The sequence below is a fragment of the Solea solea genome, chromosome 13, assembly GCF_958295425.1.
Source record: "Solea solea chromosome 13, fSolSol10.1, whole genome shotgun sequence".
NCBI lineage: Eukaryota > Metazoa > Chordata > Actinopteri > Pleuronectiformes > Soleidae > Solea > Solea solea.
In genome coordinates, this window is record NC_081146.1 from 12,627,215 (window position 1) to 12,643,284 (window position 16,070).

Genomic DNA, 16,070 nt, shown 5'->3' on the forward strand with positions numbered 1-16,070 from the left:
TAGGAGGAAGCATCTACTAGCTCCATGAACACACACACACACACACAGATACACACCTTATGAGTTATCACCAGCACCAACACCTGAGGGCGATGCTCTGGATTTCCTTCCAAAGAAATCTTGCTCTTTGTTTTAAATGTATTTCATAACAATATTAGGTGATATTGTTCTGGCATCTCTGCAACGTAGCGCTCTACACTCAACTTCCACCACTAGTGGCGCTCATGTGTTGCATATTAGACCTTTCACTATGACAACAAGCTTTCACATTTCTTTATTTCTCCTCAGATCCGTGTAAGGCTAACAAACCTGGGATGGACGGACTTCAACCTTCAGTGGAGGAATCTGCCCTCAAACCAAACCAAATAAACCTGAGTGGACGATGTTTATTCGATCTCCAAAGCAGTCGGGAACATATTTAACCTGTTCCCAATGATTTTGCTGTGTTGTTTATCGACTTGTTAAGCTAATAGAAGACGATAAGAGAGATTAATGTTGTTAGTATGTGTGGTGTGATGTTTCTTGAGTATCTTCTGTCAGACTAAATCAAGCAAATGTATCATCTCCAACATAATGGCATTTCATTGCTGAATGACTGCTTTTTTTTTTGTTTTTAGAATTTACTTCTTTGTGTTTCCAGCAATTGGTTTCCTTACATCAGAGGTAGTTAAATCCAGAACTGACATAACAGTAAAAAAAAAAAAAGTATAGTAGATTACCAGATAGTGATCACAGTATGGTGTGCCTGAGTGTTGGCTGTGTTTGGACAGGAGTGACTTTAAACATGCACTTTTATAATGTTTAGAGACACGAGAGCTGTTTTCATTATGTTTGGATTTTCTATTAAGTTTGATTAGGGGTTTTATTTTCTTATATTTTTCTTGGTCAGACATAAAGTGTTGGTTCTGGATTTCTTTAACAATGACTACCACAGTCAATTTGATGTGTTTGTGTTACACCTACTTAAACTTTACACCTGGTTCTTTGGGTGTTCTTATCATCAATATTAGCATGCAAACACACTAAATTAAGACGTGTCCTTAAACATTACACCTACTTAACATCTACATGTTAGTGTTTCCATTGATGGCATGCTTACATACTCAATTATGGACATGTCTTATTTCAGTTGGATAACATGCTAATGTAGTTTTAATACGAGCAGATGCCTCTCTGACTCCAGGAATTATCACAAGTTAACATTATTAATAATATAATATTGCATTGCAATTCATTTTCATGCAACAGACAACACATGTCTTAGTTTCGACAATGCAGATTCTTCACTTTTGTTCGATTCACTATTGACTTTTGCACAAAGGATGAATTTGAATTTAATTCAAATGTCTCATTTATTTGACTAACAGGAGGTTTTTTCATACCCACAAACCTATGTCAGACTTGCACTACAGCTTTATGGTTTCTAAACATTGTTGAGGGGATATATATATATATATATATATATATATATATATATATATATACACCTAACTTCCTCACCCACCTACCCTCTTTACCTGCATACCATTCTTACATACCTACCTTCTTGACTTTCTTACCCACCTATCTATACCTAACTCTCTCACCTACCTACCTGCCTCTGACCTACTTTCCTCACCTATCTACCTACTAACCTACCTTCCTTACCTATGTACCCTTCTTACCTACCTTCGGCAACTACCAACCTATCTTCCTTACCTACCTACTGTTCTCACTGACCTACATTCCACACTTTCTCTTTTAAGAGAAACAATTGAAGTTTAAACATAAATCATGTTTATAAACCAAAACGTATTCTAAACTTTTGAATAGATTTAATAAATATGGAAACGACAGTTAAGAATTCATTTATCTGTGTAATATGTAATTATGTAACTGCACTTTTGCATGCGTCCAAACACAATGTACATTTTTTAAATATCCTGATATTTGTTTCTATTCCAAATTAATATTTTGATATTAATTTCATTTCCATTTTGTATTTTCCTATTGTATACATTTTTTTTTGCTTATTCTAGCCATCCCTGTCCATCGTAAACCTTTTTTGCTGCTGCAACAAGTGATCACTTTTAATCTAATGTAATTCAATCTTCTAAAAAAATGTACATTTTCTGCTACTTGATCTTTAAGTTTTAGTCGGTTCTCCATGCAGAGCACAGACAGGAAGAGAGGTTCAACAGACAACAGCTGAGGTTACTGCAGGTCAACAGTGGCAGGTGTAAAATAGTAATCTAGCAAATGCAGGCAGAACATGAAGGGATGAAGGGATGAAGTGGGACTAAAGGTTTAAGGAGTTTTCTCGATTAACACTTTATCATGAGTAAGTTTTTTTAAATGATTAATAATTACGTTTCTCTCTTTAACAGGTGTAAATATTTTTGATTATTAGCAGGTGCAAATGCTCATCCATATTTTATATTAAAGATGTAACATTCAGACTTAAACTTTTCACGATGCTGTTAAAACTGAAAGCAGTGTAATGGTGATAGAAAACATTCAAGTTGGTGCCCTCTAACTGTTGTTTTCTCAATGTTTTTGTTGCGATACGTTGATATAATTTATGTTGCAAAGTGACTGCATTAAGTCGGGACGTGTGGAAGTTAAGATTTGCTGCATATTCACTTTATTTAGGGTGAGGATACAAGTTATAAAACTGCTGGGACACAGAAGGTACAACGCAAAACATCACACCACAAAAACTACAAAAACAATATTATTGTTGTGTTGTCTTTGGCTCAGGGGAGAAAGGGACAAACAAATAAAAATAATGACCCGGGAGGGAAAAAAAAGGGCAACAGAGGCAGTTAAGGATTAAAAAAAAAAAGGTGTTACTTTATTTTATTTTATTAAGTAAATACGGGTAATGTTAATGTTAAATACACTTAAAACGCTGGTCTCCAAACAAAAAGGAACAAAAGAACCAGGTTACTACACATGACCACGGGAAGGAGAAAACATACTACACACTACAGCAAGGTAAATGCCCTGCTAAAAACACCCTCCTTTCTACAGAAACTGCAGCAGCTCAGCTCACCAAGAGAGGCCGGAGAGGCGTTTCACCCTCCTTTTATTCCCCTCCACTGATTACTAACCCAAGAGAATCAATCTGGGGACAGAACAGACACAACCACACAGATGCACCACACAAGCACTAAGGTCGTAACAGACAAAATCATTCAGAAGCAGATACAAAGGTTCTAGGCTGGTTTGGAGATCAGCTAAAGATCGTCCACTCAGGTGTACGTCTGGTTTGAGGGTAGAGTCTTCCACTCAAGCTTGAAGTCTGTCCATCCCAGGTGTGTCAGCCTTGTACTGATCTGAGGAGAAGTGCAAGGTTGTTGTAGTTCAAACGTCTAATATGCAACACATGAGCGCCACTAGTGGTGGAAGTAGAGGAGAAGGATGAGCTCAAAGTTATTTGGGAGGCTTTTCATGTCTTTTAGAGTGTCAGAAATGCCAGAAATTCTTAAGTCGTACAATAGGGTGAATTCAAGTGGCTTTTTTTGAGAAAAACAAACAGATGAAAAATGTGTAAAAATAATGGATAACAATGATAAGAAGTAACAGATTGACCGTGTGTTCCTGTTTTGAAATAGAGTTTACTATTACGCAAGGTCAGTGAATGTAACACACGGGCTATTGAAGTCATCCATGGTGGATGTTTCTCTCCAATAAATAACTGAATGTCGTTAATAATGAATATGAAAAGTGCTGGTGACAACTCAAGGTGTGTATCTGTGTGTGTTCATGGAGCTAGTAGTTGCTTCCTCCTAACTAATAGCGTTTGTCATTTGCCGTCTTTAGGTCAAACACAATCAAGCGAGCCGAGGCCGTGTTAAATGTTAGGACTGTATGGCATCGACACTCTTACATGGCCGCTGCTTTGATTGGTCACATGTTCGAAAAATATTTCAAATGTATGAATTATAATATAATATAATACAATTATATAATTTGCACGAAAACAAATGTAATAGATACATACAGAAAGTTATGAGACTGGGTGATCCCAATCTGCATACAATTTGGTTTTGCTCGATCACTAACATGTTTTTCCGCTTAACACAATGGCGACAGAGAATCAACATCTAGCAGCTTTTGTATATAGATACAACATGGCGGCAATAAGATTGAGATATAGTCTGCCATTTTTTTTGTCTCAGACCGAGCTTAACAAACTGGTAGGCACGTATGTTAGACTTACTTTGTCCCACAGCAACATTAAAATAATTTAGATTTGTGTACACTGTTTCTGTTAGTAGTTAATTGTATTAAGTGACAATTTCATTATAATATTCAGATTTATCATAAATATTTGAACATGCACATGAATTTTAAGTTCTGTTAAAGAGGGGTGGAGGTGGGGTCCAAAATCTTAGAGCATTTAAAACATAATTTAAAGATTTCCCTAGTAACAAGTTAGCTTTATAATTTGTAACTCGTAGTAACTAGCAACTGTAATAAATTACTTTTTTTAAAGTAACATTTCCAACACTGGATGTTACCTGCTGGAGAATCTGTTCAATAACAGCTTGATCTGTTAGATCTGCATCAGTCTTAATCTGCATCCCCACCGTGGTCTTCAGTCTTGTAACTGAAAAGTACAAAAAAAATGCATGTCACTCATGGACTGTACAATTGAACTGAATCAAAAAGAATCATTTATTTTTCTCATTGAACTATCACCTTGATGACAAATGAAAGGCCACATCATGGAACAGGGCGCGTCATTCCACTTATGATGAGGCCACTGCTCCGACACACAGTGTTCGGTCAAGTACGAGTTAGTTGGTTCACCGTCAATCCAGTTCTTGAAGGAACTGTGAGACCTGTCAGACCATGTCCATGGCACTTGGTACAGACCAATCCAAGATGTCTGACCACCAATTTTTGAAAAGACCTTCGCGTTTTCTTCAGCGTTCTCAATCATAGCGAGTTCTATGAAGTTTTCTCTGCAGTATTGCTGAGCAGAATTCCATGATTTCATAGTCGGGATGAAATGATAGACTTTCTCCCTTTGGTATGTGACTGCAATGGACAGAAGTGAAGTCAGTGTCCTTATTATGATTTATCATATATTTGCCAGTGAAGACGTAAGGAAAAACAGATTATAGCTAATTAACAATGGGCTGACTTTATGAAATCTTTGACTGCTGAATTCTGGGATATCTTATGAAGATGTTTGTTCCTTTATCTCACCATTAGACTGACTTTTACTAATTGAAAACTGAATAATTGTTGGTAAACCACTCACACTGTGTACCAAAGTCCATTGAGAAAATCAGTATTTTTATATCACAGCACACAGGAGTTGTTGATCCACTGCTGCCTCCATCACTAAGTTCAAAGTGACAATTTTGGGATTTCTGTGTTTACAGTGTTTCATTCAGATTTACCTCATTGACACAAAAGTTGGTAAACAAGGCAGCAGCAGAGAAGGCGCTTCTGTGTCTCTAACTAAAATCACTGGTTTTGTCTATGGACTTTGGTGTGACAGAGTTAGTGGTTTACAAACTTCAGGTTCTTGTTGGAAGAACCCGTCTACTGCTGAGACAATACTGACACAAATGGTACAAATGATACTTAAAAAAGTAAAGTACATTTTGCGAAAAGTTGTCTAGCTAAGATTCATTTTTTTCCTTGTGTCCCCACTGGCAGCCATGTTTTCACTGAGAGTGAGTGACCATTTATTTATACAAGCACTTTCTCCATAAAATAAACATAAACAGAGCTGATATAACCTCAAATGTCTTCTTACCAGTGTAACAAACAAAAGTCAAAGTTGTAGTGCAGGCAGTGTCTACCCAAGTTCCATAAGTATTCATGAATACACAGGCTTCTTGTGCGTTCCAAAAACTGGGCTCTCTGCTAGCCCAAGTCGAAAAATTAGTTTTGCCTGTTTCACCAGTCACTGACCATCTCCAGGAGTTGTGGTCATTTCCAAGGTTTTCCTTCCAGGATTTGGGGTCATCAAACAGTCCGATCCATGCCGAAGAATAGGAAAACGTAGGTTCTAGCATGCTTATATCATCATGGCTTTCAAAAGTTGCCAGGTCTGTGTAATGCTGTCTGCAGTAGTTCTGAGCCTGGAACCAGGTCATGTTCTTGTTTATGTAGAAGTACTGACGTGGGGGAAACTGAGAGCAGGAGCTGAGGCTCCATCCTGTGATTTGATAATAGAAGGTATCTTTAGTGTTTCATGATTTAATAGTTACACAAATAACTGAGTTACAAACAACAATTTTAAAGGTCCAATGTGTAAGAATGACTGACATCTAATGATAACACTGCAGAAAAATTGGAAGAAATTGGAAAAAAGAACATGAAATGAATGCTGCTCAATTGGGCTACATTTTTATTTTGAAGTCATTATATAGTTATACAAACATGTATAGTATAGTATAGTATAGGGTAGTATTAATGAATTTCCCCTCCTGGGAGTTACACACTGGATCTTTAAAAGTTTCTAATCTCTTAAGCAAGCAGCCCATTTGATGTTTAGACAAATACACGTACAAGTCATCATAATATCATTAATGAAGTAAAATAATAACTTAATCTTTTTCCTGTTGTAATTCTTCTAATGTGAGGTATAGAAACAAAGATGCACTCTCTTCATTTCACTCTTTGTATTAAGTAAAGACCTTCCACACATCTGTGTTCCCTCTACTTCTGTTTCTTTCATTTTAATGATTTTTTTTAAAACATTATTTATTTACATTACAGTGCATGTAAACACTTGAACTTACCAAAAAGAAGCAGAGTCCATGTCATATAACAACCCATCTCTGATTTGACTGCAAACAACAGGAAAAAGGGCAAATAATACAGTATTTTAACGCATTTGGAGGGTATTCTAATATTCAGGCTCATCTGTGTAATAGTCTGATTTGTCTCACCTGGCAGGTGGATGGATTACTGCAGTAAAGGTGTCGTTTTCACTAATACAGATTTTAACACATTTTAAAGAAATAAGCCTTTTGTTTACAACATAGGAAATCTTACATCTTTTACTTTAATTCATGGAAATTGGGAACAAAAACATTTGTATTTTTTTTTTTTTTTTAAAGAGCACTATGACCAAAACAAAGTAAGTCCAGCATTGTCCAAAAAAATGTAGACACACAATACTTACAAGTTTGAAATTCGGCTGTTTTAAAATGTGGAGCTCTGTACAAATGAACTGACACTAAGCTCTTATAACACCCTGGATAAACAAAGTATTTGGACTATTTTCATATGTAAAGCAGGACTAGTCCGGGCCTTGCGGAAAACCTGAGGACAAGACTCACAAACAAACAACAAACCCCCAGAAACACACACACGCACAAGCATGCAAACCATTTCCAAGCCTGTGAAGGTTCTCAGTCATCAAGGTCAATGTATCTTCAAATCAAATCAATTTTATTTGTATCTCAAGACACTTTACATAGTAAGGCAGAAACCTTACAATATTATATCAAGAGAACAAAAACCCAACAGTTCATACAATGAACGAACACTTGAGAGAGTGTCAGTTTAGAGAAAAACTCCTCAAGGAGAGGCGAGGTAGGTTCTCTTCCTAGTTTGTGTCTTTCCTTCCTGTCCTCTCTCTCTCTGTGTACTCATCTTGCAGGTTGCAGGATCCAGATCCAGTTTCGAGGCTATTATTATTATTATTATTATCATATCATATGATATCATTATCGTTATGCTATAATTAAAGTTGATATCAGTCTAATTTTTATCAACAGTCTCTGCTGCTGCTTATATAAATGACATTGTAGAAACATGTCATCACTGACTCAGAACTGTCCTGTCTAAACGTATAACTTGATACAATTGTTGTGCTGCTCCTAGTCTTTCTTCTGTCTCAACTTCACCTCCTTCTTGTCCTTTCTCTGTCCCCTTTCTGTCCCCCATCTCTCCTCTGTCCCCCATTTTTCCTTTCACCACAACCGGTCGAGGCAGATGGCTGCACATGTCTGGTTCTGTCAGAGATTTCTTCCTGTTAAAGGGGAGTTGTTTTTTCTTTCTTTCTTTCTCCACTGATGCCTAGCGCTTGCTCATTCTGTGAATTGTTAGGTTTCTCTGCTCTCGATGATGTTGTCCATGTACAAGTGCCTTGAGATAATGTATGTTGTGATTCAGCACTAAATAAAATTGAACTGAATTGAATTCATTTGAAATATAGCAAGCAGGTAGAATACAAGATGTCCCTTTCATATCAAAACAATACATAAATCAGGTTGTGGTTCTCCTGACCCCCAAACAGGCAGTCGAGAATTGTATGAAAAGTGCTGTACAAATAATGTTTGATTTATTGATGCAAGGATTCACACCAAGGTTAGTGGTATGGATTGGTGGTATGGTGGCATTTGTTATAGTAATCTATTGGTTTTTAGTCAAATCAAACATTTAAAACATGTGACCTAGAAAGGTGACAACCAACAAACATCTGTCCATGGGATTTGGATAAAACTCAAAACCACCACCCCCTCCTGCTCATCCACAGCCTATACACGGTCCTTAAGTGCCACTACCACACCAAACCAAAGAGCTGGTGGTGGATCTGAGGAGACACAAGACACCAGTGACCGCAGTTTCCATCCTGGGACATAATGTGGACATTGTTGATCACTATAAATATCTGGGGGTGTTCATAGACAATAAACTGGACTGGACTAAGAACACTAAAGTCCTATACATGAAGGGACAGAGCCGCCTCTATTTTCTGAGGAGGCTCCGCTTTGTTAACATCAGCCGGACTATGCTGAGGATGTTTTATGAGTCTGTGGTGGCTAGTGCTATTCTGTTTGCTGTTGTGTGCTGGGGTAGCAGGCTGAGGGTAGCAGATGCCATCAGACTCAATAAGCTCATCAGAAAGGCCAGTGACGCTGTGGGGGTGGAGCTGGACACTTTGACAGCAGTGTCAGACAGGAGGATGCTGTCGAAGGTGCGGGCCATACTGCAGCATGGCTCTCACCCTCTCCACAACACTCTAACACTATTATTGTATTATTATTATTATTTTTATTTAATATTTTATTTCATTCCATCTTATTGCTATTTTACTGTTTTTACATCCATATCTTATGCCTTGTTTCCACTGCTGTATTTCTATTTCTTTGCACGGAGCATCTGGAACAAAAACAATTTCCCCCCGGGGATTAATAAAGTATTCTGATTCTGATTCTGATTCTGACTAGTGAATTAGAGAAACTGGGCTTCATGACATCTTTGTAAATGGCCTGTGTTTCCACCGGGCAGTGGATACGTCTGCCAACATTCTGACCGAGTGTTGTTCAAACAGTTTGCAGGAGGAAGTCGAAGAATGTCAAACTTCACAAGATGGCTGCATGTTTGCAGACTGTGTGAGGGGATTTACACTCTTTTACAACTCCTTCTATCTCGGAGGAGTGAGATTACAGCTGCCCCACTCACAATTACACTTCACATTTTGGGTTTTATGGGTCATATGATGCAACATGAGACTGGAAATGTGGAAAAAGCCCTGGAAATAAGATGTGACCATACAGAAATGGTGTTACATGCAGAGGATGAGTTACATTAACTGCATCACAATTTCTTCCATCTTTGTCTTTTTTTTAAAAATCACGTTTTCTCAAAGCTTCAACTCCATGTTAGTAAACATACATACATAAACTATTCAGGCCTGTTCATGTGCTACAGGAAACAAAGTCGTTCCTTCATCCATAGTCACTAACTGGTAGGATGCAAGTTCTGTTGTGGTTGGTAAAAGTTCAATATGACATTAGTGAAAAGCCAATAGTACATCCCAGAAAAAAACAACAACATTATAGGTTTTCTTGCTGTGTGACGGCTTTACTCAGTGTAGCAAACTGTGACATTGGCAGGATTGAGGTGGGAAGTCTGCACACGTACATTCATGTTATCTGTGAAATATTTCCACTACTCAGGAGTGAAGAGTGTAACATATGGATGAAGATAGATGACAGAGATTGAGATGGAGAGAGGAAGATTGCACCGTGGAGAGAGAGAGAAGAAAGTTGAAGGAAATGAAACATGTAGAGAAGGCAGAGAACAAACTAACCCTAACCACTTGTTGAGTTTTTAAACTTGTTGTTGTTTGCGAAGATGCCATTCATCCAAGTCCTGTCATAGTTAAATGTCTTCATAAATCTACAACCAAATCCAGTTGTGCACACTCATCTCTTGGTTACCCTGTACATGTACTCCATCCTCTTGTGGTAGGAAATGACTTAGTACCACTTTGAAGTGAGGTTTGACACAGTCCTCTGCAAACAAAGTCAGATTGGTAACAGTGTCAGTCTGCCCGATGTTGCTGTTGGACTCTGCTCTATGTCTTCAAGCATTTTGTGAGGTGGACAGGCCACACAGCCGATGCTTTGCTCATAGTTTACATGGACAGACCAGCTTCATTTTGCAGTAGACCATAACAGCTGTGGTTCATAGTCTGTGTGGGGCAGTAGATGGAGTTTAGCATCATCTTAATGCCATTGATGTAATGTAACAAAGTACAAATACTTTGTTTATGTACTTAAGTACAACATATTAATGTTTATATTTCTAGCAACTTTTACTCCGATACGTTTCCTCTAACTATCTTTGTTACTTGTTGTAAAATCAGAAGAAGAAGAGTTGGTAATGGCCTGTATTTATATAGAGCTTTTTTAGTCTTGATGAGCTGCTTTACAATACAGTTTTGCCATTCACACGCTGCAACATGGGGTTAAGTGTCTTGCTCAAGGACACATACAGCCTAGCAACGCCAGGAATTGAACCCACAACCTTCCAGTTGAAGGACAACACTACCATGGCTCAATCCCTACTCCTCACTGTTTTAATACTTTTACTTCTAAAACTTAAGTACATTTTATATCAGAATACTGAGTAGAGTAAATATTATATACCTTATCCCTTTAAGGTACTTTATTGCAGGAAAAGTCAAAAACAGTGAAGGACTGAAGTGCAAATGTGGCTTTTGTACCTACGATTGGTTTAACTGTAAATCAATGATGTAATTGCAGGCACAGATAATCATTTTTTATTTATATTTTTTTAACATTTATAATAATAATCTATTGCTTCAATGATACTGTCTGCCTCGCTTCATAAATAAAAGGTCACTTTGGCTTCCCGTCTGTTGTGACATGTGACTCACTGTAGATTTGTCTGGGCTTTCTTAATGAGCTATGCAACCAGCTCTGCAGATGTGGCTGCATGGATTGTGTGGAAATGGTTTATATTTCACTGGGAGGCCATGTCAGGCTCTGGTGAGGTCTGAGGAGAGATTAAAGGGCCAGAAGAATCAGGCTGGTTGGTGGCCCCACCAAATTGAATTATTTGCGTCATTCGCCCAGGACCGTACTGTAACTGTGAGGAAGAGGTATGTTTGTACAGTAGGTGCTACTGTCAACATCACGTCAGTTTACATTATTTACTCCACAACTTCAAATAAAAAAAGTTGAGTGCTCTTCATTTCGCTCAGGCAGTGGGTTCAACAGCCTGGGAGGCCACCACATATCTCTCACTCACTGTTTATTTGCTGAACACTAACGTACATGAGCTGAGACACCGGGACAGAGACACACGTGTCTTCTGCTGGGTGGCAGTGGATGAGAATATCTGTCTTCCTCTGATCAGGACGCATTACAAGAGGATGTATGTGACATGTGACACAGAGGAAGCAGTGATCAGAAACTATTTAATATTTAAACAGAGCAAAAACATTCCTTTTTATATAAAAATATCAGTTAATTGACTTGTTAAATAGTTGCTGATTCTCTTTACCATGGTGCAAATTGATTAATCGTTCATTTCTGCAGCAAATGTGACTTTGAAAGATTTATTTTTATTTGTTTAACATTATTTATATTTGGTCATAAAAAAGGAAAACGGGGGAGGTTTTGAGAGAGTAGAGGAAGGAATAAGGTGTAAGATGGAGGCATTAATGCAACTACCCAAAGAAAAACAAACAAACCTACTAACTGACTTCTAGATACATCAGGTGCAAAAATGTCTATTTTGAGCTTGTTTTTAATACAAATATTAACTATCTAAGGCAAATGGAACTAGTGTTTTGCTAAAATGATTCTTTCTACCCGAAAAGTAATTTCGTTTTTCTATATTTAGGGCATTCCTATTATTATATAACATTACATCATATTAAATTATATTACATTACATTACATAACACTCTATTCCATTCTATTCTATTGGACTGGCAAACTGTCCAGGGTGTACCCTGCCTATCGCCCTATGTCAACTGGGATTGGCACAGCACCCCCGTGTGACCCTCATGTGGAGGATAAAGCCGTAGAAAATGGATGGATGGATATTATATGCCAGTGACAACATGCTAACAAAGATATGATTTCATGTCTCTCTGGGGAGTGTTCAGTTTGCAACTGCAGGCCAACTGTATCTTTTTCCACAAGGGCGTTTGTTTTAACTCCATTTTAACTCCAACACATGGCTGCATACAAAAATATTCAGACGTATGGTTTTATTTCAGCAGGGCTCAGATAACACCAAAAACAGCACAAAGCCCAGTGATGCCTGACAACAGGGATGACGCAATGTTGTATACTGGAAATACATATATATATATATATACTGTATATACACATATATATATATAAGTACCTTAAAGGGATACTTGAGTAAAAGTAAGGAGCTTACCAGAAAAGGACTTTGGTAGAAGTTGAAGTCACCTTTTACAAAAGTCTTAAAATATATGACATACTACTGTACTTAATTATGAAAAGTCATTTTCTTGATATAAAATGTACTTAAGTTTCAGAAGTGAAAGTACAAGTATTACAAATGGGAGGAGTAAGGATTGAGCCATGGTAGCTGAGTAGGGTTAATCTAGTAGTGATGTGGTTGGTGGTGTGATGGCCTTATTAGTTACCTTTAGTGAAACTGGTGCATAGATGAATACTGACAGTGTTTGCTGACCACAGGAGACAGTCCAGGGCCTTGCCTCACGCCAAGAGTGTTGTCGGTTCAAATCCTGGTTTGTCCGAGGGCCTTTCTGTGTGCAGTTTGCAGGTTCTGCTGAAGTTAATTGCACTCTCTAGTTTGACGGTCGGCGTGACTGTGAGAGTGAACGGCTGTTCGTCTCTATGTGTTTGCCCTGCGATGGACTGGGTGTGACCTCGCCTTTTGCACTTGGTCAGCTGGGATTGACTCCAGCCTCCCCCTCAAACCACATGTGGAGGATAAAGCGGTGGACAATGAATGAGTGAGGAGACAGTCCAGCTTTCGAAAGAATGCGTCCGGAATGAGGATACGTGCGTCACACTTAGTAAAACACAGTGAACACGTGTTTTACAGTTGTTTACTATCTTTTTAGTTAATGTCCAAGTGGTGTGTGTGATGTAAATGGACTTTATGACATAGTACTGCTGTAACAGTACGGTGACAGGAAGAGGACATTATCGCTTAACCATTACTCTTGGTTCTGTTTTTACCAGGGACTAGAAAATATCAGAATTGAATAACTCGCATTGTTGATTTTTAACATCAACATCTAATGCACGTTTGTTTTTGTTTTTTAACATGATTCAGAGTGGCATTCATCTGAGACATTTTTTTCTATAATTGACCTTCTGTTGTAAAGGTCATTGAGGTGTTCAGGTGAAACCAAGGCAACTGGTAACCTGGTAAATCCATACATTGTGAATTATGTTCACAATTCAGCTTACAGATCTCCCGAACTGCATTTACGGTCACCTAGGTGAGGGACAGAAACGCAAACTTAAAGAAGGGCAGAGGGACACGTTTAAGGGTTACAATTTACAGCACCTTTCCCACATGTTGACGACTTAGTCAGTAACCTTTGGATGCAGAGAAGAAAAGAACGGATAGAGGGGGAAAAGAAGACTTGCCTGCGCCCGTGCCATGGCCTTTAACACACAGCAGTTCTTGCACTAAGTCGTCTGTACTTTCCTCATGGCTGTAAGCTGAGATGTGCTCGGTCGATACAAAACAAACATTGGCACAATCATTTTTTTGGTTTGTTGTGAACAAAAATGTGAGATATATATAGAAACACAAGTGATTTTGTGGCGAACAACCTGCCCCTTCCGTGTCTGGATAAAAATATGTCATATTTTTTCCAACAAACACTACCAGTCTATGTGCATCCTAACAATACAGTGACAGATAATTATATTGTAAAGTAAATGTCTGGAGTTATACTACCATCTTCTGGGGATAAAAGTTAACTGCACTCAATAGTCTTTCTAAGGCAGTTTCTGAATTGAATAGTATCTGCCGACTGCATTAATATGACACTGCAGCAGTTGCAAAATACAAAACAAAACCAGTCTTTAAATAGAGAAAGGAATCATCTAATTATATGTACAGCAGCAGCATTTTCAGGTTCACTCAGCTTTTGCATGAAAATATGATTTGCTCCTGCTGACCAGCACCTGTATGTTTTTCGGTTGTGTAGGTTTCCTGTTGTTCTTCTTTATTTAAATCTATTGAAACTGAACATAAAATTCTTATTGACCAAATATTAATTTTTCAAGGGCCAGAACCCTTCAGTAGGACCACTAGAGGGAAGCGTTACACAATATAATCCTTTAATTATTGCATGAAGAGAGAGTCTCCCCTTTTCTTCTTCTTCCTCTTGTTTTTTTTTCCTGTGTGATCTCAGCTCAAGTGGGCAGCACATACACATACACCCCTGTTTGCAAAGACCTAATGATGTTGTTCAGCCCGACCTTTAGTCTGACTATGACTGAGGACTCTGGTGTTGAGAGGTGCTGAGCGATGCACGCAGCTCAACAGATGGAATAAGATATCATTTAAAACTGTAAATAAAGGAAAACATATCAATGTGGTGCTGAATCATTGCTGACGTTATAGTGTTTTATTTTGAAGGCCAGATGGTGACCACACTACACCATGTGGTCCAACTGTTGAAATATAGTGTGCCTACAGTATATATCTATGTACCTACAGATAGATAGATAGATTTTTTTTTGAACAGATGAAGCTTTAATTTAAACTTATTCAACATTCATGCTCATTATGAACTTTGGTTTGCTCAGTGTTTTTTTTTTTATTTCTATTCAAACCTGTGAGTCATCAGGCGCTTTGTTCGCAGAAATCATATATGAGTAGATGATCAACACAACACAGAAGAACTGGAGAGAAAAACAGAGAAAACAGATGAAAACCCATGCATTAGCATTACCTTTTAACTTTTCTTACATTTGTGTGATCTGTGTTGTAACGCTTCATTCAGAACTGCGAGGCCCCGGGTGAAGCACCTGCTAATGTGACAGCTTTGGAACACACCACTGAATAAATGCATCCAACTGGGTCATTTCTTAAGAATTAGGTCCTACCTAACTGCATAATAACCCGTTTAGGAGATGCAGTGCTGGTTCAGGGCCATTTTACATTTCAAGATGGGCCACATCACTGCTGGATGAATGTAATCAAGCATGTTGTTCACTGGGAATTATTTGAACAGAAGTAAACACAGATAGCTTCAATTTATATTTTATCAGAAGATGCTGTTTGCCATTGTTTTACTCTAGCCTTCAACTAGCTCCTCTTTATTCCACCCTGTGTTGTGTTTCATTTGCATTTTTAGATTTTAAAGTTGAACAGGGTTTTAACCTCCTGACTCCACCCTTTTCCCTGTGTTGTATTTTATTGTTGTATTTGCATCTCTTTTCTTTTTAAATTGTATTTTTCTTTTATTGTGACTTTGAGCTGCAATCCTTGTATGAACCGTGGTACAAATACATTGTATTATTATTATTTGTTTGTTTTTTAAATTAAGTATTTTTTGCTGATGTCTAAGAACGTCTGATTTCTGTTACAAGACTTAAATGACATGCGTGTTGTTTGTGGCTTAAGATATTTGCCTGGTTGTGAAGGAAAAGTAAATACAAGGAAATAACATGGCTGTTATTCAACTAAAATGGAATATAAAACAATAAATGAACAGTTAAAAGGACACATGGTACATGATATACATACGTGTGTAATGCTTCAGCGAAGCAGATGACAATAATCAGATAGTGTGTCAGTGAAAATGCATCTGCACCACATTAATC

General features: G+C 37.9%; 1 protein-coding gene across 1 annotated transcript; it reads right to left on the minus strand.

Moving 5' to 3' along the window:
- Positions 1 to 2,778: 2,778 nt before the first annotated feature.
- LOC131471668 (macrophage mannose receptor 1-like) lies at positions 2,779 to 7,155 on the minus strand. Its single transcript, XM_058648349.1, has 6 exons — positions 6,900 to 7,155; positions 6,750 to 6,797; positions 5,759 to 6,163; positions 4,687 to 5,028; positions 4,506 to 4,594; positions 2,779 to 3,317 (listed from the first exon to the last, which is right to left on the minus strand). The coding sequence occupies exons 2-6, from the start codon at positions 6,784 to 6,786 to the stop codon at positions 3,234 to 3,236; spliced, it is 957 nt and encodes a 318-aa protein (XP_058504332.1). The 5' UTR covers positions 6,787 to 6,797; positions 6,900 to 7,155; the 3' UTR covers positions 2,779 to 3,233.
- Positions 7,156 to 16,070: the final 8,915 nt, after the last annotated feature.